At 26.6% G+C, this 21,688-nt stretch overlaps 1 protein-coding gene across 1 annotated transcript; it reads right to left on the minus strand.

Moving 5' to 3' along the window:
• Positions 1–357: 357 nt before the first annotated feature.
• On the minus strand, positions 358–21,675 carry LOC107448462 (Galactose-1-phosphate uridylyltransferase). Its single transcript, XM_016063657.3, has 10 exons — positions 21,470–21,675; positions 17,232–17,401; positions 14,472–14,547; positions 13,453–13,631; positions 12,594–12,650; positions 11,052–11,174; positions 6,566–6,698; positions 4,278–4,361; positions 1,977–2,128; positions 358–576 (listed from the first exon to the last, which is right to left on the minus strand). Exons 1-10 carry the CDS (start codon positions 21,489–21,491, stop codon positions 520–522), a joined length of 1,053 nt encoding a protein of 350 aa, XP_015919143.1. The 5' UTR covers positions 21,492–21,675; the 3' UTR covers positions 358–519.
• Between the last annotated feature and the right edge of the window lie 13 nt (positions 21,676–21,688).

Below are 21,688 nucleotides of genomic sequence, written 5' to 3' on the forward strand. Positions count from 1 at the left end.
AAAAAATGCAAAAATTTGGGTTTTTCATCATGTTAAATATGTTTTTCTTCAAAAGATAGAATTTTTTTTTAAAATTCAAACTTTTACAATCTGAATGCATTTAATGAGAAATGCTATTGATAGCAGACTATTGCACTACACATTAGCATAGACTCAGACAAAAAAAATTTTTTTCTTCCTTCATACTTTAACACAGACATTAAATAGAAAAATAGTAATGTTATTATTATCTATAAAACAACTTCAACTCATTTGGATACAGATGGTAACATATTTTCAATAATCTTTGAAAGCCACCATGATAAATAATTTCTAAATGAATAATTTTTCACTTAAGAAAATGATGCAAAACTTACATACTTATTAAAATATTTTTATTTGTATAAAAATTATTAAGTATCTAAGAAATAGTTTTATATATAATTCTGGTATAATGATAATTTTCAAATAACATTTTAGTAAATTAAAAATTGATTTACAAAATAACTGTTTTCAGAATCTTTAAACACTTATTTCTTGTCATTTGTTGCATAACTTATAATGTTGCTCAGACAGATTTCTCAATTTTTCAGCAGCCTAAAAAAGATTTCAATAAAAGTATCTAAATTAACATTAACAGAATCAATTTACTTCAAATGTGATTTATCGCATGAATTATATGATTAATCAGTAATTATGCTTACATGCTATAATGCATCATATAGATCAAAATTTATAGAGGGGGTGCAAAAAATAAGTTATGCCACATCCTCTGGGATAGGTAATTTTCAAGTGCAGGGAAAGAAAATGTTTAGATGGACAAAAACTTCTTTTCCTTTGTTATTGAGAGAGAATTAGAGTTAAAGAGAAAATGAAATAATTCTTAGTATCAAATCAAAATAATTGTTGCTTGCAGTCTTAATTAAAAGCCTTGATATATCAAATATGATTTTTTTTATTTGAAATTCTTTGCTTTATCTATCAATAGATAAAATAATATTATGAATGTTAATATTAATATATGGATAGATTGAAAACTTATATTGTAACTACAGACTCACTTAAAAAAGGACCCAAAAATGTGGAAGTCCTGTGTCCAAAGGACCCATAATTTCCAAACTCTAACGGAATCACTGTTTAACACAGGAATGATCAAAAGAAGCTATAGAATTTTAAAAAAAAGAACAACTGGAAAAATCTACCAGAAAAAAAGCATCTCTTAAATTTAACGCCAGATTCCATTCAAAAGAAAACAAGGATTTTAAAAAATACACAAAACTACCTCAAGTTTTAACCTTTATAATTTATTTAGAGCATATTATAATTATCTCTATATTTTAAAACTATGGTAAACATTTTGCCAGTAGGTTACAACATATTTGTCAACAAAGTATAAAGCAATCAGAATTTTTTCGGATATATATTTTAAAGTATAATCACTAAATATATTTTATAAACATGGACACTCACTCAAAAAGATGAGAATAAATTAAAAAAATTAAAGAAAAATATTTCAAAGTATTCTAAAAGGAATACAAAACTATGGTATTTGGCATAGAAGGACAAATTCATAACTGTATGAGAGTTATAAAGAACTAGATATCATGAAATTCATAAAATAAAATGAAGATTTAAATTGGATAGAACACCTTGTCGAAAACAGAAACGTCAAAAAGGTTTTTTATGGCCAAAGTAATCATACGTGATGACCGAACTACTAAAAATAAAAACAACAAAAACAACTTGCCTTGAGCAAGATCACAAAATACCTAACATTCAGAACTGGAAAACCAGAGCATCAAGAGGTAAAGATTGAAATCTGTTCAGGATATTGAATCGTCACACCATTGAGAAAAAAAGCAATCACTATACTTTAGTTGGATTTAAATAACAGTGTTTCCTAAATATACTATAAAAAGCATCCAAAATAATTTGTTTTAATGATAAATATTACAGTTGATTCATTGCAGGGAAAATAATACAAAGAATTCTTATACCTGTTCAGCAGTTAAATCTCGTTGAGCTTGTGCAAGCATTTCATATCCAACCATAAATTTCTTAACAGTTGCTGAACGTAATAGTGGAGGATAATAAGATGCATGAAGTTGCCAATGAGAGTAATCCTCTTCATTACTTCCTGTAGGAGCTCCTGAACAAAAACATTTATGTTAAATCTATAAAAACTAATTACTTTGCAATAGATATTCTTTTTAAGATTTATAACAATTAAAATATAATTATATAAACTCAGTCCTTAGTAATGCTTATTTATAAATATTTGATTTCATTTTTCACTATTTTCGTAGAATGTCAATCTCTAGCAATATTTTTCTACAGATATAAAAAAAAACAGTTATGTCCATTGTAGAAATGTTCACATTATGATTTATCTGTTATTATGATTTTATAGTCAAAGTTACAGTCCTACGGTTCAGTGATAAAAATTACTGTTTTAAGGGATTTCCATAATCTGTTTTAAATAATTTTGCTCCCCTTAATTACCTATATGTGCATAAATTTTTCAGTTTAAAGTCATAGTAGAAATGAAAAGCTTTGAAAAAAAAAGATATTCAATATGCAAAACTGAAAAAGACTAGCTTCCATGGACATAATGTAAACCAGTCCCACAAGGTTTGGTGCCACAAAAATTTTGCATTCCTTAAAGTAGGGGTGAACAACCTGCGGCCCACCAACTGTTGATGTGTGGCCCGCGGGAACTTCTAAACGCAATAAAAGAAATTCTATTAATTTGGTTTTTGTTTAAACATTATAAATTTTCTTAAATTAAAATATTTAATTCAAATTTATATTACTCTAAAATGCGTATATTTTTTGCATTTCATACTGAAAGCTTCTTTTTGGTTAGAACTTATATCCCCCCTAATATTTATGTATATCTATATATGTTTGATAAATTAATTATTGTGAAAAATTGAGAAAGTTTTTTAAAAATAAGTATAAGTTTTTTTAGTTTTAAATAAATTCAAATAATTAAAAGCTTTTAATTTTTTGCAAATATGTTATTAAGTTTATTGATAAAAATATTAAGTGCTTGTAACACTAATATTTATATAAAAATTATCATATTTGCCGCTAACATGACTAGACATGCGTGCGGCCCTTCACTCAAAAAGGTTGTGCACCTCTACCTTAAAGAAAAAACAACATTTAGGGACACAGCAGTAGAGGTTCTTGAAACAGGTTTGCATCCGTTTCTTCTCCAAACTAAGGTTCGGGAGGAGAAAAAAAAAGTTTTCTCTTTATATTTATTGTTGGTATTGAATTACTAAGATATTTCTCTGGGAATACATTTTATATCAGACATTTTGATTAAATCTGTTAACACATTTTAACATAGAAAGAATAAAATGGCGGCAGGCACCATACCTAACATGTAGAGTTGTCTAGCAACTGATTCACAAGTGATGTACTTCCTGACTGTCACGTAGCTTCCTATTAGCATGTGTTGGATCTTAATACATGTGATGCTTTGCTAAAGCTGAGCATGTTGCTCACCCTGTAAGTTGTTTCTTGATGTAGAATACCTAACTGAGCAGTTTTCTGCATTAGTTACGTATTATAAGAGCTGAACTTCTTCCCTTTTCTACATTATTTGATTCAAGTACATTGAAGTTTTATTATGTACTGGCAAGTTAATGACCAAATTTTATTTTATTTTTGTGCAACACATGTTATAACACTTACCACTTTTACTTTTTGACCAAACATTAGGTCAAAGCTTGATTTAAATTTAGTTCTATAACCTATTGTGTTTTGATAATCATTGATTTTGACAAATGAAACGATTCACATTAGTAAGGCTATATTGTAGAATCAAATAGAACTATTTAAAGTGTACTTTTGTAGCTTTCATACAAGAATAAATTCAATAATAATAAGAATATTGTAGAATCAAATAAGACAATTGAATGCGTATTGCTGTAGCTTTCATACAAGAATAAATTCAATGATAATAAGAAGAATATTTTTTTCATCCTAAATACAATTATTGTTTAAGAGAGCAAGATACAAATGAAGTTCTTGTAGCAATAAAGCGTTAAGAAACATTTTTTAAAGGTAGCAATTTGTAATAAAGTTGTTTCTTAGAATTTTTTTCCAGGTAATAATTTAAGAAAATCTTGGAATTTCTACTAAATAACAGCACAAGTTGGGGCAATTAAAAGGGAAAAAATATCGGCAAAAAGTACAATTCCATGCAGTTAGATATTGGAAAGAAAGGGGGAGAAAGAAAAGAAAGGAGTTAGAATTACAAAGATTATCAGTTAAAAAAAGCATACCATGCCATCCCATAGAATAAGGAAAAGAAGTCTCAAACAAATTATCATATTTTGTTAGTAACTGCTTCATAATAACAGCTAAAGCTAAAAAGAATAAATTATATGAATATTAATGGAATTCATAAAGAAAAGCATAATTAAATTGTGTAAACTTGAAAGAAAATTAGACTATCATTGAAAATTAAAATTCAACTTAAATATAATTTATATTTACTTAAAAAAATTCTTAATAAAATAATTTCCTTTTTAAAAAAATGAAATAACTCATAGTATGTTCCTTATAATTTAAATTGAGAACTACTTATAAGTCAAATTGAGACATTTTACTTCACAATTTTATGCTGACATAATGCCTTTTTAATAAGGTAATACCAACATAATACACTAACATTCTTTGTTTACGTCCCAGGAAACATTAAATTTTTAGCAATTCAAAAGGCTTTGCAGTGGGAAAAAGAAAAGATCAGGACAATCGAAAATGTCAAATTAAAAAGCATAGATACTATTATTAGTTTTAAAATAACTTTATTTAGTACAAAAAATTTTAAAGTTTCCAGTAAAATGGAGCACTACAACAACTTATTATAATGTAATACTATATATATGGAGAAAGAAATTTTTGATACCATTGTTGCATTAAAGTAACAAGTATCAATCAAGTAATGTTCTCACATACCAATATTTAATTAAAATTTGCAGTCGAGTTCAAGACTTTCTTAATCAAATAAATTTTTAATAAGATTATAACAATCTCGAAGCCGACCGGCCTGTGTAGGGGGAAGGGAACTGTCCTTGCATCAGAAAGGTCCTGGGTTCGAATCCCTGGCAAGGCATGGGTGTTTCTTTCTCTCTCTGTGTGTTCTATGTCCTTTCTCCTTTATGTTTGTGAATGTGACCCGCCCTATAAATGGGATTGTGGTTGTGTGAATGGTGCGGCAGAAGTCGAATTCTTGGCCATAGATGGCGCCACTGAAAAACAAGAAACGCANAAAAAAAAAAAAAAAAAAAAAAAAAAAAAAAAAAAAAAAAAAAAAAAAAAAAAACAATCTCGAAACGGAAACACACGAATATGCTAATAACATTTCTGTACAATATTAATTTAAAGAAATTAGAGTCGTTCAATTCACCATTTACACAAAATTCTGCGATATGATCACAATTTTGTTTAGAATCGATAATTTTTAAGTTAAATGAAAGAGACAAAATAATAATTATGAAATTACAAAACACCACAAGAAAAGTTGCTGCATTATACAAAAATAATAAATAAGCATGTGACCCCTGCTTATTAACCATCATAGAAATTTAATACTATAAAATTGTTAACTGAAATTTTTTTTTGTTGATAAAATGACTAAATTCTCGAAAAGTTTGAATTAATTAATTCTGAGGGTATAAGTCAGAAACTAGTGGATGGTCCCTAAGTCCAAACTATCGAATTTTGTGATTTTTACAAGCGTTACTAATTGAATTAAAAGATGTAGGATCAAAAACATTTCCATTCTTCAAATTAATTATTTAAAAGCTGCATTTGCAATCAAAGAATTTTGCAATTTTTAAAAGCATTATCAATTGAAATTCTCTTTGAGGTTTTGTTCACCCCTTTGACGTTGGTCTAAAAATACAATCATTTCAATTCTTCAAATTGATTATTTCAAAATCTGCATTTGCATTCTAAGAAACTGTGATGTTCTAAAAAAACACAAAAATCAGGAATATCAAGACAAAAAGCTAAGAATCAGGACAAAATGCTATTTTTCATTGAAAATCAGGACCACTTCAAACAAGAATAAAAACTTGTGAAACCTTAGATGAGATGTTTTTATTAAAAGGTGCAATAAATTTAGTCTCATATACATTAAGACTTTAGGGATATCTTATATCACTTACATAACTTATCAAAAGTTTGGTTTAAAACTTTTCACATTGAATTTTAGTTCCTAATAAAATATTTTCACTACTTAAATAGTCATGTTTATCAGTGGTTCAGAATTCACTTTAATGTAATTTCTTAACTGTTTCAGTATCTGAAAAGTCTATGCAGGTGGGATGTGGAGACAAGGGAATTATTTGCTTCATTTGCCCTTCTACCAAGATTGTGTTAGTGTAGTGAATGCATGTGAAAGTAATATCTTTGGATCATCATTTAGGAGAAATTCCGGACTGTTGACAATAACCCATAGATGTTGTTTTAGTGCAACGATAACAACCAAACTAAAAATATTACAATAAAAGTAGACAAATCTTTTAATACACAGAAATGAACAAAACTGAAAATAATTACTTACAAGATTTTTCATCTTCATTCAAATCAGGAAGTCTAAGAACATGCCTTTTAGGCAAAAGCATGGTTTCATAAGGCCAAACGGCCCAATAAGGAACTAAGGCAACCCAGTAATCATTTTCAACAACAATGCGATCCTAAATAAAGTTCAAAAATTAAGAACCTCAGTTTTTAACATGATTATTTACATTCATTATAAATAACTTAACATTTAAAGATGTATTAAAATCACTGAAAATATATAAAGAGTTACCATTCTAATGTTAGATCTAAAAAAATGCAATGTCTTTTTTTTTCAATGTGTGGCAAAATGGCAACTATAGCCCTTATAGTTTTAGTGCCACAGTAGAGAAAAAACTTTAAACTACTTGTTAGATTGGTGAATTTGTTTTCTTTCATTATTTTTAACTGAATTTAGGAAGTTCCTTGAAATCATTTAGTTATTTCCAGGGTGTAAATGATTTTAATCAAATGATTAAAATCATTGATTAAAATCATGATTTAAATCAAATGATTTTTTTTAAAAAAATCACTGATTTTAATCACAAAAAAAAACAATTTTGTGTATAGTCTTGAACATTTTTTGTATATTTTTCTAAGTTTCAAACATAAACAAGTAAGTAGACTGTTCTATATATTTCTCAGATCTCACTCATATAATTCAACATTTCTACTTTCAATGTGACTCATTTGCTTTTAAAAACAGTTTACATATTATATTTATAGTTCATTGAACAGTTTACATATGATTACAGCTATGATAGCAGCATGGAACATTACAAAACAAAAACAACAACATCATCAAATAATTAGAGCTAAATACAATGAGCTTAAAGGTACTGGATTAATTCGGCCAACTGAAGTGCGCTGGAATTCTATGTGTGATTCATTAGAAAGCTACATCAAGAATTGGTCAACTTTCATGCAAGTTTGTGAGGATAATAGGGATGATATCGACACCAATATCAGGTCAAAAGTCATGAATATGGCAATTAAAAGAAATGCAGAAGATATGCTTTTAATGTTAAAACCCATTTCTGTAGCATTAGATAAAATGCAAAAAGATAATTGTAGTTTATCAAATGTTGTCAACATCTGGAAAAATTTAAAGGAAACTCTGAAAGATTCTAATAATAATTGCTGCAAAAATTTTTTTACTAAACGATATGAACAAGCGTTAACACCAGCTCATTTCCTAGCTTACCTCTTGGATCCTAATTCTGAAGTACAATGTTTAACACTAAATGAAAAAGATCAAGCTGTAAACTTTGTTAAAGAAAAGTATGGAGAAACCTCCTTATTAAGTATTTTGCTAAAATTCATTGTACGCTCTCCTCCGTTTAATGGAACTTTGTTTGATAAAGAATCTCTAGAATCTTTAAACATCTTGGAATGGTGGAAATCAATTGCGCTTCTAAAGAACTGTGTAGGTCAAAAAGAGTTTGATGCAATACAGTTGTTATGTACTGCAAAAGGAACAACTGCAGGGATAGAGAGGATGTTTTCCACTTTTGGACTTGTACATACTAAACTACGGAATCAATTGGGTGTAGAAAAGGCAGCTAAATTAGTCCTTATGTTTAAATCTTTAAATAAAACTAATTAAATGATTGTTTAAATAATTTGATATTGTAGATGTAGAATTAATAATTATCACATATTGTTTGATAAACAATTTCTTTCTTGATTTGTAGTTTGAAATCACTTTGTTATTGTTTATTTCTTATTTCACCTTTTGCTTTTAAATTATTAAGAAATATTTTGTTGATAATGGTTAGTAATGTTTATTTCCAATGTATACCATAAGTAACAATAGTAATACAATACAACTTTAAATCTATGGTACACAAAATTGATTATATTCCATAGAATTGAAATTATAAAAAAATCATGATTAAAATCAAAAAAATCCGATTAAAATCAAAAAAATCCGATTTTTTTGATTTTTTTTAAAAAATCATGATTTTTATACACCCTGGTTATTTCTTTTATTTTAACTATACAAAATGCTTAGATATTAATTCTTGAAGGATGTTGTGTGTTAATGAAGACATAAGTACATATTGTAAAAAAATTTAGGCTTTATTTCAGACATTTTAATTTCATACCATTTTTCTTGTTAAATTTATTTCAATGTTGAATAAAATACATGTTTATAAGGATACTTTGTACCATTGATCATGTAATAGAAGAATAAATAGGGAAAAGTGTTATTTATGTAGATTTTTTCTCTGCTTACAGAAGAATTTACCACATGGCAGAATGAAATAGACAAGAGTAAATAAAATATAAGAGAAACAGTTTTTACGAATAATAGAACTAAAACCTAAGATAAAAGATATGAAACTGATTTAAAAATTTTCTGCATCTGCCCGAAACACTAACATATATCCACAAAATCCAACTGAATTTGATAATTTTTATTGAAATGAAGGCTTACTTTAATCTCAAAACTATAAATTGCAAAGAATTATAATTTATTCATACTACAAATGTAATCACACAAAAATATGGCAGAGACCCTAAATTATAATCCATACAATGTCAACTATTAAAATCTACTGGAACAACTAACCTTTTCCTTTTAGTATTAGTATATTTTAATTAGGCGAGGGGATCCATGCGGCTAGTAAAAACTATTAGAAAAAACTAGTGATTATGTCATGGTGAATTGTCCTTAAGTATTATCGTAGATGATTAACAAGTTAAGAGTTGAATAATTAGTTTTGCTAAGGGAGATTGATAATTTAGTTCCTCACGGCTCATGCTAACTCTATGTAAAAATTTAAATTTATAGCATAAATGTATCAGAAAGTAATGAACCAATTTTGATACTAATTTCTTGTAAAGTTTGATAATATAAGTGATAAAAATTTTTATAATAAGCTATTTTGTTTTCATTAATGAGAGTTGCTGTTTTCACATCATGCGACTAAGAAATTTTTTTTTAACTTGGAATAAGAATGCTTAGTTAATTAAGCCACAGAGAACAATATTTTAGTGAGCAACATCAAATAAAAATAATCACATCAAAATTAGTTCACTAATTCCTGAAGTATTTGTGAAAGAAGTTCTCCTTTTCAGTCATGTGACATGTGTTACCCGTAGCAAATTAGGTATACAATGATCTATGCCACAGATAATTATTTCAAGCAAATTTGATTGTAGATTACGTTTCATGCAATTTTTGTTTTCAACCGAATTGTAAGGTATGCATTTTTTCTACATAATTTTAAAGTATGTAATTTTACATGACAAAATATGAACTTTGAGCCGAATCAGTTGAATAGTTCATGTACAATGTTACAGTAATTCATTTTTAAAAGTAAAAATCTTATTCATTCAGAAGCAGTTAAAAGAGAAAAAAATCAAGCATTTAAAGGGAAAAAAATCAAGGCTGTAAATAATATGCTCTGAATCTGTTTTTTCTTATTTATAATTAATTAAAAATATTTAATATCAATTGCTTGAAGTATATTCTAATGTTTATCATAAAGGTTGAACACTTTATAATATTTTATTAAGTCATATTTTATTTTATTAAAGTAGGATATTTTTCAAATACTGTTTGTTTTCTACTTGAAGCAATTTAATAATTAATACACAAATATGCACTCAATGTAATTCTATAGTTTGGAATCAAAGTACAGTAATTCAAAGAATATTTTTAAAAAGAAAAATAACAAGTGGTACACTAAACATATAAAAAACATAATTTTACAGGTACACTAATCGAAAAAGGTTTACTATCTCTGTCTTAGACAGTAGATGACACATCAATAACAATAGAAGTCAGCGAAATGGATCAAAATGACTCTTAAATGAAAAATTAGTCTGATGTTCTAGAAAATGTTTGTATCATCCAAACCTTTTCTAGTAATAATGATAAAGAATTGTATAAAAAAAATTTCAATAAGATTACAAATCTGGAGCATAACACCTCTTAACAAATATCACACTAACATGATACTACAAGGGGCCATTGCTCAGAGGTTTCTATGTATTCAGTATACTATATATGTGGAATTTCTATGATTTGAAATAAATTGATTTTCAGAACAAATAAACTTAATAAGTTTTAATTTTGGTTGTTAATACTAGGCTTATAAAATGAATTACCTTGACCATTTTTTAATGCAGCAATAGCATTAATTGTAAGTTTTGATATTAACTACATACTTAGTGTAACAAAAGAAAAAAAAAACAGAATCTTGCCCACATACAAATAAAACAATTCCGTCTTCAAAAAATTTCCCAATGCAAAAAAAAGAAAAGAAAAAAAGGAATTTTATATCCTAGTTATTAAAAAGTGAATAACTAAACTGCAAAATATGAAAAAATCGAGTTGCAAAAATAATGTATTTTAAATGTAAGGTACATTATTTTAAATACTCGAAAATGTGACAATATTACAAAGTAAAACCACTCTTTCATTTTTTTATATTTTCATGTGATCTTAACACCAGATAAATTGCAAAATTAAAATTTACCTTTCTTAAAAGTTCTTCTTTCAAATATTCTATAAGTAAAGGAACCTTATTCTTAGAAAAATAATTTCTTTGCTGGATATCTTCTATTCTAGGTTCATCAGGTAAAAATGAGCTTGCCCAGATCTATTTGATTTTAAACAAAGAAGTAAAAATAAATAAAATGTTATATTACATAGCTTAATAAATCTTTTCAATACTTGACCTGAGAAATTTAGAAAAAAATATGGATGTTTTTAAACTTGTTTATAAAAATAGAATTTAAAATGATACTCTATCTAAAAGCTTGTTTTAAAGTAAATAAAAAGGTGAATTTAAAAATCTTTTTAAAAGGTACAAATTTAAATAAAAACATTACTAACTTGCTAAATGTGAATTTTTGATCACTTAAGCTAATAAGGCTTTTTAAAAATAGTATAATAATAAGCATTTCATTTAGTTTTAAAAAATGTGAGACAAAACAGTTATTGCAAGAACATAAATACACCTTTAAAACATTTATTTAAATAAGCAATGAATAAAATAGTCTTTTTGTAGCGAATATTACGATGTTGTCCACATATTTTAATTAAGTGTATAGGATATTCATAATAATGGCAAATTGGATATTAAATTTGTAGACTCTTTTGCATTACTACAGAGTAATAATTATGTATACCTAATTGTGCCTCGGTATAATACCATTATCTTGTATGCTAAGAATTCTTACAGTGAAAATTCTTAAAATAAAAAAGACTACCCTATTGACTTAATATTTAAAAAGGTTACAAAAAGATACCTTCCAATTTTGTGAAAATAGGATCCTAATTTCATGGAAAATCACAAAAACCAGAAATCTGTTCAGAATTTTTGTGAAAAGCCTGTTTTAGTAAAATTGCGAAAAATCTAATAATAATTTTATGAAAAAAGGTTCAGTTTTCATGGAAAAAAAAATGCCACAAAAACCATGTCTTTCTATGAATTTTAGTTTTAAAATTATGAATTAAAGACAACATTGACTTCATTTTTCAAAATAAAAATTTTATAAGGGTCCATTTTTGCAACAAAATATTTTGAGAAGGTTTCTTTTGAACAAAGAGCTATTCTGTGTGTGTGTTAAATGATAAAAATTTTGTGAAAGAAACCATAACTAATGGGTCCAAATTTCTCCTAAAATATACACTGGATGAATATCATATGGTAAAACAACTGAAGGAAAAAAAGTAGGTACATGAAAAGATATTTGAATACTTTGATATCTATGCTAGTTTAATGAATAGCATCAACTAATTAACAAATATTTTAAAATTGAGGAAAATATCACTTAAATAAAACAACAATCTACCACACAGAATACTTAACAAAATGAAAATGTAACAATGAAATAAGGATCAATTTTAAGTAGTGATAAGGAATACAGAAGAATATAATGATTGCTGATAAAAATAAGAACTGTGAGAAAGAAATGAAAGAAAACAAAGAGAGTAGAATAATAAAAGTAAGAAAAGTTATAATTTTCAACTATTAAATAAAATATATTATAAAACAATAAATATAATTACAAACTTGGCAGTGAGGATGAGGATTTGAGCAACCCATTATTTCCCCTTTGTTCTCAAAAATCTGTAAAATAAAAATTTGCATTATATAACACTTAATTACACAATAAACATCTAACTTTGTCGTTAAACTTAACACAACTTGCCTTTTTTTTACATTATTGGAACATAGTTCTACTGTCAAGTATAAATCAACGTTTATTAGATTTTAGTCTTAATTAAAATAAACATTAAGATTATTTACTCAAGAAAGTTTTTTTAGATAAAAATTAGTGCCCTTTCAATTTTACTTACTCTTTTTTATAAGTGACGAAAGATAATATAATTAATCAAAAATAACCCTATGTCAAGGTACTGCTTTAGACAAATATAGCTTTCAAAAACATTGAAAAAGAAATATATCTAAATTAGTTTATGCATTACTCAAAATGAAGAGACACATTCCAAATTTAATAACAAAAATAAATATTAGACAGGTTCAAATTGAGAAATAACTTTTAATTAACTTTTTCGAACTAGTAACTTTCTTGGCAAATTCATAAAAATTGTCCTAACAAGATCTCCTCAACTCTATATAATATAAGCATATAAAATTGATCAATCAAAAAGAAAACATACCATAATAATAGAGGAAAAAACATGATCTTCATTGATAAATTTATGTAAGATTGACAAATGAATAGTTGACAAATACTGTTGAATAGAATTTAATATTTATTTTCAAATCAATTTTAATTAGCTATAAATAAGTTCAATAAGGGGTTAAGCATTTTCTTTCCTGAAAATTACAGCATATATAAAAATGAATAAGTTTTTTAAAATTCTTGAGAACATATTTTAAAAACGTAAGGCAATTAAATTCTCACCTGAACCCATTTAAACTTTGCTCCAAGTTCTACCATTTCTTTGATCCATGTGTTGATCACTTCAAGAATTTCTTGCACAGACATCAAAGGCAAAGTTGTATTTGACTTTGGGTGAAAACACATCACACGGCAAACACCTTTAGCTGAACTTGATACAAATAAAGGATGGTCAGCTGGTCCTTTACAAATGAATACAAATAAGTGTTGCATATTTAAAAACAGGGTGCGTAGCAAGATTTTTCAACAAAAATAAGCACCTTTCAAGTACATTTTAAGCACTCAAGGAATATTTTTAATCACTTTCCAAAAAAAAACAATCATAATTAAGATATGTGTTGTAATAAATAAATTTTTTTTTATCGTTTTAAGTTCTTTATTTTATGAACATAAAATCAACAAAATTTAAAAACATTTTCAAATTTACATTATCATGATAAAAATAACTAGTTTCTGATAAATATTGCAGAGAAAATTGTGAAAATCATGCATTTGTTTGTAATTCATGACGACTATCGCCACGGCAAAGAAAAAATTTCTTTTTAAAAGATAGAAATTTAAGCACTTTTTACAAACACTGAATAAAAAAAGCACTTTTAAGGGCTTTCAAAAAACGTAAATCAAAAATAAGCACCTTTAAGCACTTTTTAAAAATGCTACGCACCCTAAAAAAATATAAATAAAATCCATATTTTATTTAATACCACACAGATGACACCTTTAGCTCAGTCAATGTGATTAAAAAAAATGATCAAATAAACCAAATAAATTGCTGAGATAGTCTTCAATCACAACTGAATAAGCAGCCATCTACCTCTTACATACTTATCCACTTTTTTAAAGTTAAAACGGAGCTTAAAATGTTAAAGGCGAATGTATTTTTAATTACTAGCACCATTAAAAAGCAATTAGTTAATGAAAAAGTTGTGTTACTTCTTCTAAAATTATTTTCTATGTTTTTAACGGCTTCAAGTCATTAAAATACGATTTCATTATGCTACATAAAAATGTAATAAAAATACCTGGATCAGGAACAGTTTCCAAAAGAGCAGGAAAATCATTTGGAAAAACATAAGTACTTTCATAAAATGGATTAATCTATAACAAAAATAAGAAGAAAAAAATCAAATGTCTGTAAAACATGTACAGCTGCCAACTTTTATACATTTTGTGTAAAATTTTAATTACAAACTTAATGTGGTTATCGTGCAAGATAATTATAGTGCAATTCAGTACATTGCTTTTGAATTAAAATAGGGAAATATCTGAGATATGATCAAACAAAGAAAATTACCCTTCTTTATTATGCAGCATTTTTAAAATTAACATACATGGCAACATTTATAACTTGAAAAATATTATGCCCAGAGATTATCAGACAATCTGTTTTACAGAGACCAAGACAGCTTTTTTTTTAAGCATTCTTTTTTATAGAATTTTTGTAACACTTTTCCGCAAATTCAAGTTCCTAGTGAATGCTTACTTGCTAACAGATGCTAGAAGTATGGCGAAAGGTCCAAGAATTGGTCAATTATAAAAAAATAATACAGATAAAAAATAAAGCCAAACTCACATTATTAACATTAAATTTTAAATAATCTGGCTAAAGATTTATGGACAAAGAATTTGTTAGAAATTAAAGTAAACCTAATAAAATATATGCCAATGTTTCATATGGTTGAAGAAAGAAAGATTAAAAATAGATTTTGATACTCACTTGTTGTAACAATAAGTAATAATTAGTTATACACTTGTATTGAAAAAACAAGTTATATGTTACAGTATTGAAAACAAAAATCTTTGCATTCTCTCTTTATAAAATGGGATGAAAATTCAATAATTGATTCAATTTAATTATAGCAGGACTAAGAATACATAAAAAAATTAAATTTAAGAAGTTAGAGAAATTTCAAAGCTAGGGAATATGTAATGCTCATAATGGCTGCCCAGTGTTAGTAAAGCTTGTGCTTTCTTTTATTTTGCGGACTTACAAATTTAATTTAAAATAACTTTGACCCTTACTGCATATAAATAAATTAAACATTCATATAAAAGTATGATAATCATACGATGATGTGTTTAAGCTCTTACAAACTATAAAATATATTTCTGCACATGACTGTCATTCAATTTTAATTTACTACCACTTGGGAAAATCATCTTTGAGAAGGTTGAAAGTTGGCAGGTATAAATATGTTAAATGAAAAAAAAATCAAATATTACACACACATAAATTAGAAACAAATTAAATACAAAAGAACACATGACATAAATTTAAGTTTTAGTAATTACCAATAACACATAAAAGAAATAAATTACTGATTTCAGAGCTTAAAATTAACTTTCAGATAAAACAGAAAACTTTTGAAATTTATGCCGGATTATTTTTAAAAAAAAACATACAAAGTAATAAAAATTTAAATTTTAAACGAAAATTAAATAGTATTATCTTTCTCCATTACTGTTAAATAGTATCTTTGATGAAAATATTATAATAAAAGTTTTCTGTAACCAAAAATAAATTGGCGATCAAATTGGACTACAGGTGGCATAGAGCAGAACTCTCTCTACCTATGGCACAACACTTTGCATGCTTTCACCATTAGCAGGTGAAGAGTCATAGAAGAAAGAAGTATGTTAGTTTCTGTCTTGATCCTCAAATAGATTTAAAACTTTTAAAATAGCTCTAAAAAAAAAGCATTGTGAAAATTAAAAAAATATACTTTTGACAATTAAATACGACAAAATATTAAGAAAGGGGGAAATATTGTGACACATTCTTATACAACTGAAAGAGGAGGGGAGGTAAGGGATGAGGATCAAGACATGGAACTCGTTTTCTTCCCAGATGATGTATTCAAGTAATTGCAAATAGAAATTTAACTGACAATTTCATGAAATTTGAATATTATGGAAACTGCATTCCTTGAGGTAAGTTCATTTGGAAGGTACAGTTTTTCTGATTTCTGCAATTACACTGAAGTTCAATTTGCCAAATATATTACAGTAGATAACAGCACTGCATTGGATAAAAATTTTATTCTCAAACATACTTATACTCAAATAATTATCATCATTTTATTCTCAAATATACTATAAAGTACTTTATTAATACACTGGTTCTCAAATATACTTATTGATTTTTAAATCATAGTCAGTTAGTTGAATGATTAATTTTAGATTTACAACTGATTTAAGTTTAGCTTTCTAGGATAAAACTACAAGAATTGAGAGGTCAAAAGCAAGCACTTGTACCCTTAGAAATAAAAGAAACAAAAAATTATGCATACATTTTTAATAATTAATATTTTTATCTAAATTAATTAAAAATTTTCATATTTTTAATATTGATGTGCTATATTAAGCTGCAAATATAGTAATAAAGTAACGTTATGATGAACTGATAATATGTTTACAAAGTAATAAAATAGTAGTTCTCTTTTTTTTAATAATTTTCTGTCATACCACTTTTAATTTAAATAAAGGGAAAAAAGTGTTTTTTTTTCCATTGTTCTGCTCAATCCTTATTAAAAAGACTAATGTAACTCATTTAGGTTCATCTTCAAAAAGTTGAAGACTAAAAAATGTTTTTAGCAAGAAATACAAAGTCTCTCACAATAAATAAATTTAATACTTAATAATAATTTAATTCTTAATACTTAAAAAATAAATTTAAATGCATACAAAATATTCTAACATCGACAGTCAAAGTAAATTCCATCAATTTCTTTTCTAAAAACTTCAAAGCAAAAAACTCATTATCAATAACAAGTAAAACATACTTCACCACTTGCTCTTTTTGCACCAGGACATAATGGATTATCAGGATCGTGAGAAGGAATATCTTTTTCTAATGCTTTTTCTACTTGTCCTTGCCAAGGTCTTCTGGCACGATGAGGTGAAACTAATACCCATTTATCATTTAGAGGATTGTATCGTACATGCTGATGCTCTGCAACAAAAATTTGAATACAAATTATCAAAATATCTACAGCTTCAAATAAAGTAAATTTAGTGTGTTTTTCAAAATTTGTGCATCAGCAATTAGCAATTGTGTTTGAATTTAAACTAAATTTCAGTGTCTGTGATGAAAGTAAAAACTAAACATTAGAATTGGAAAAATTTTACACTTGAATCATTCATGAGCAAATTTAAAAAGCACTAAAATGTCTTTTAGAGATTTTAAAGAGCATTAAAATCTCTTAGAAAAAGAAATTTTATAAGAGATGATAAGATATATAAAGAACCAAATTATAATTAGGATGTGTACAAAATTATAATTAGGATATCACAGTGTAATGCAGAATCATTTTTTCCCCTCTAAAGAAATAAAACCTTCAAAAGAATTTATAATTTTATGATGGTGTAAGCACAAAAGAGGAAGTAAATTTTTTTCCTGTTTTTTAAAATTTCAATAATAATAATTCCTAAAAATAAAGCAAAAAAAAGGTAAGAAGTTAACTTATTCATTAATAATTCTGGTTAAATGTGTATTGGCATGGCAAGGTTATGTATACAACTTGAGTTTAACTCAACAGTCAAAGCCAGCATTTGAATTGTCACAGCAACTTGTAACTTTGAATAAATACCTATATTCATACATCAATAAATCACACAATGTTTGTGCAGAAATTAAGAGATTATTTTTTTAACAGATATAAAAATTAAAAATGAATTTTGCTTTTGTCTGAGTTTCTGTCACAAAATAGCACACAATATCATAATTGTGAATATTACACATTCTCTGCTACTTTAAATCAAATTTCAATTTAATTTTTTTAATGCTTAATATAATGATTTACTCATGATAAATGTATAAATTTAAATCGTTCGACCCAGCGATTAAATAATGACGAAATTTCAAATTGTATAAATATCCATTGCAGTTTTTATTAGTTTATGAAAATTTAAATATTGCGTTTGTTAAATTAATTTTGCTTCATACTTTTTTAAGTTTTTATTATCTGTTTACTTCGAATAGAAGCATGTAAACAGACCAGTGAAAATGTGTACAGACAAGCAAGGTTAAACACAGGTTTTAAGGGCCTGATTACAGAATTTATGGATCTTACTCAATATGCAAACATATCTGAGATTTATAATTAGTAAACTACTTGAAGAACCTTTACTCAAAATTGTAGTTTTTAGATATATATATATATAGAAATTCTCTTCATTTTTCTTTTAAAAAATACTGAATTCTTTGTCTATAATTTATACAGCACTCTGGGACCCTTTCTTCCTCACCTTGAGTATGGCTTTGGAAATTTTGACAGTTAATTATCTGTATTTATAAATTGCATTAAACCTTTAACTGATTTGCTACATTTTTGGCAAATTTGTATTAAAAAAGTATGTTGCTCATAACAGTATCTCAATTGATTAACATGTAACAAAACTAATTTTCTGTACAGGAAAACAAAATGGTTGTACGCCATTCTGGATCAATGGTTGTAAAGAAAGTAATGCAATGAAGCTGTATTGCAGTGATCAGTGTCTTCACTACAGCGCGAAAATCTTGCCTATTTTTTTCTTTTCTCGCAATAAAAAACGATTAACGCGAGAAGTTCGTGCACTCTATTAATCAATTTCAAAATGCACAAATTTTGGAAAAAATTTTGTCTTTTGTCCCTTTGAATAAAATCCGTTTCACTTTTCTTCCTTGATCTTTCATTATTTTGAACATCGGTCCTTGTTATCTAGCTTCCCTATTTATCAGTATTGTTCAGAACCGGTGCAAACAGGAGAACCCCTTTCAGAACACATTTCTCTGCAACTGCGTGTTCACCGTAGGAAAGTTTCTTCATGTAAGATGTTTAAATATTTTGTGTATGAATGTAAGGTGGGCAAATACCTTGTTAAGGCGACATCTTCTACTCCGTAACGAACAAATGAAAATGAAACAAATGTCGGTAGAAACGGTCAAAACGAAACAAATACGGATATTTTTCAGCGAAATAAATATAATAATAGCCGATGAAAAAGTAGATATAGAACATTTTCCATATGATGATGCAGCAAAAATATTCAATTAGAAGATGTGAAAAATGTATTATATAAAAGAAATAATTTTTTTCCAAGTCTATGCGTGTTTTTTTAATTTTTAGAAATCTCACTTAACTATTTGATATCTCACCCTGTTTTTGAGAAAGGGTGAAAAATTCTCTCCCATTTTTTTTTTCTGTAATGAATACACTGAGTGATGTAATTGGTTTTATATAGATATCAATTATTTTAATATTATTGCTTTTATTTTAATAAAATAAATCACCAAAAAAAAACATTAAATAAATAAATTTATTAAATAGCCATCTCACATAGATTCTTTTGCACACTATAACTAGGAGTGCATAAAAAATAAATAGCCAAGGAGAGGGAATATGTAGAATATTCAGAAAATATTAACTCTATTTCATAGAACACTTTATGCTGCCTAAAAATTAAATACGGTATGGAATTTATTTAAATGACTTGCATATTTCACAATCAAAATATATTATTTGCCATTAAATAAATTAAAAGTTATTTTTAGACATAAGTTTACATTTAACAATAACATAAGTTTACATTTAACAAGTATTGGGCTCAAAAGAAACTTTGTTAAGTTTTGTACTAAGTTTTAAGTAACAATTCATTTCATTAATTTAGAAACTTAAAATAGTTGCCGTGAGATTTATTCAATTTAACATATTTCAGGAAAAGCAAATATATTTCTATCACACAGAGAATTTATTAAAATGAAAATTAGTTTAGGCATTAAAAAAAATAATAATAAGAGGAAATGGCTACAGCTGTTGTCGAAATCTCTTATTTTAACTCCTTTTTTTATAAAAATTTATTTTCATAGACACAAAAAATATAAAAATTTTAGGCTGTATCACAAATGTCATTTATCAGATCAAAGAAAAATTACCATTAAAAGGCTATCAACTCAAGGTCATGATATAATTTTTGATTAATTGACAATTTTTTTTTAAATGCATTATTTTTGGGCAGTTTGATCTCTATGAACACAATGTATAAAAACTTTAAATGCTTAAACCCAGTTTATAAGTCAAGCTGAATTTTTTTTATTTTTTAAATAACTCGGGGAGATTTCCGCATCCTGATTTGTAGCAGAATAATCGCCAAGTCTTGTCAACTTCAGGGCAGCGGCCTGTGAAAAACTAAAGAAAACATCAGTGAAAGGGACCAACTAGAAATGTATAACTCGCAGAAAACTCCCGGGCAAGTATCTACTTGCTTTCTTAAAAAAATTTCAAGTTTAAAATCTATTTGACACCTCAGCGATGGGGATCGGATATTTTGGTATTGTGATCGGTAGCACCAACTACAATTGCCAATATGTCAAATAGATTTTAAACTTGCAATTTAAAAAAAAAAAAACATGTAGATGTTTGCTTGGGGGTGGCTACGAGTTATACCTTTCGAGTTAGTCCCTTTCTGTGATGTTTTTATTAATTTTCTCGCAGGCCACTGCCCAGAAGTTTCCAAGACTTGGAGATTATTCCTCATTTTTACCAACTTTCATACATTTTAATTACTTTTAAATAAATTTGAAACGGGTTGAGATTTACAAAGCCTTGCTTTCAATTTTTAAAAATAATTTTAAAAACAAGTAAGTTAACAAAAGTTAGATCAAGTTTGATTACACCGAAAGTCGTTTTAACAAATATTATTAAAATTGCTCAACTTTCTTTCTTTAAACTAAGATTAAAAGCATATTTCAAATTTGCAAATGCTACATTCGTAACGATGAAATTATTGTACTGCTGCAGATTATAAAGATGACAAAAGGGATTATATATCGTCTTTCGAATTTATTTTTCCCTAACTTATCAGTCATCAGTATGAATGAATTATCATACATGAAACTTTCAAAAGATCAGTAAGATGCATGAAAAAGATCAGTATTGTATAAATAATGATACATGAAACTTTAAGATAATAATATTAATATAAACATGAACGTTTTTTATTCGATTATTATATTGAACAATTGTTAGATAATATCAAATACCAGTAGAAATAAATGTTGTCATAATAAATAGGTGATAAATAAGCACTTGATAATAATAACACAGTCACAATTAAAAAAAAACAATCTAATCAAGAATGTTGAAGGGGTTAAATAAATTCAAAAAAGTCATAATCGTCTCAATTAAACTCTTCAAAAGGTAAACAAAATATTACGCAATGTAAAATGTGACAAAATTTAAGCCATTTGAATAAAATTTGC

This window comes from Parasteatoda tepidariorum, chromosome 3, assembly GCF_043381705.1.
Source record: "Parasteatoda tepidariorum isolate YZ-2023 chromosome 3, CAS_Ptep_4.0, whole genome shotgun sequence".
Lineage (NCBI taxonomy): Eukaryota > Metazoa > Arthropoda > Arachnida > Araneae > Theridiidae > Parasteatoda > Parasteatoda tepidariorum.

Excerpts from the sequence above, each read along its gene's own strand:
- LOC107448462 (XM_016063657.3), bottom strand. The coding sequence starts at position 21,491 with ATGACAACATTTATTTCTACTG. Across the intron at positions 13,632-14,471 it reads GGAAACTGTTCCTGATCCAG|GACCAGCTGACCATCCTTTA; the intron begins GTATTTTTATTA and ends TCATTTGTAAAG. Across the intron at positions 11,175-12,593 it reads ATCCTCATCCTCACTGCCAA|ATCTGGGCAAGCTCATTTTT; the intron begins GTTTGTAATTAT and ends AAAATCAAATAG.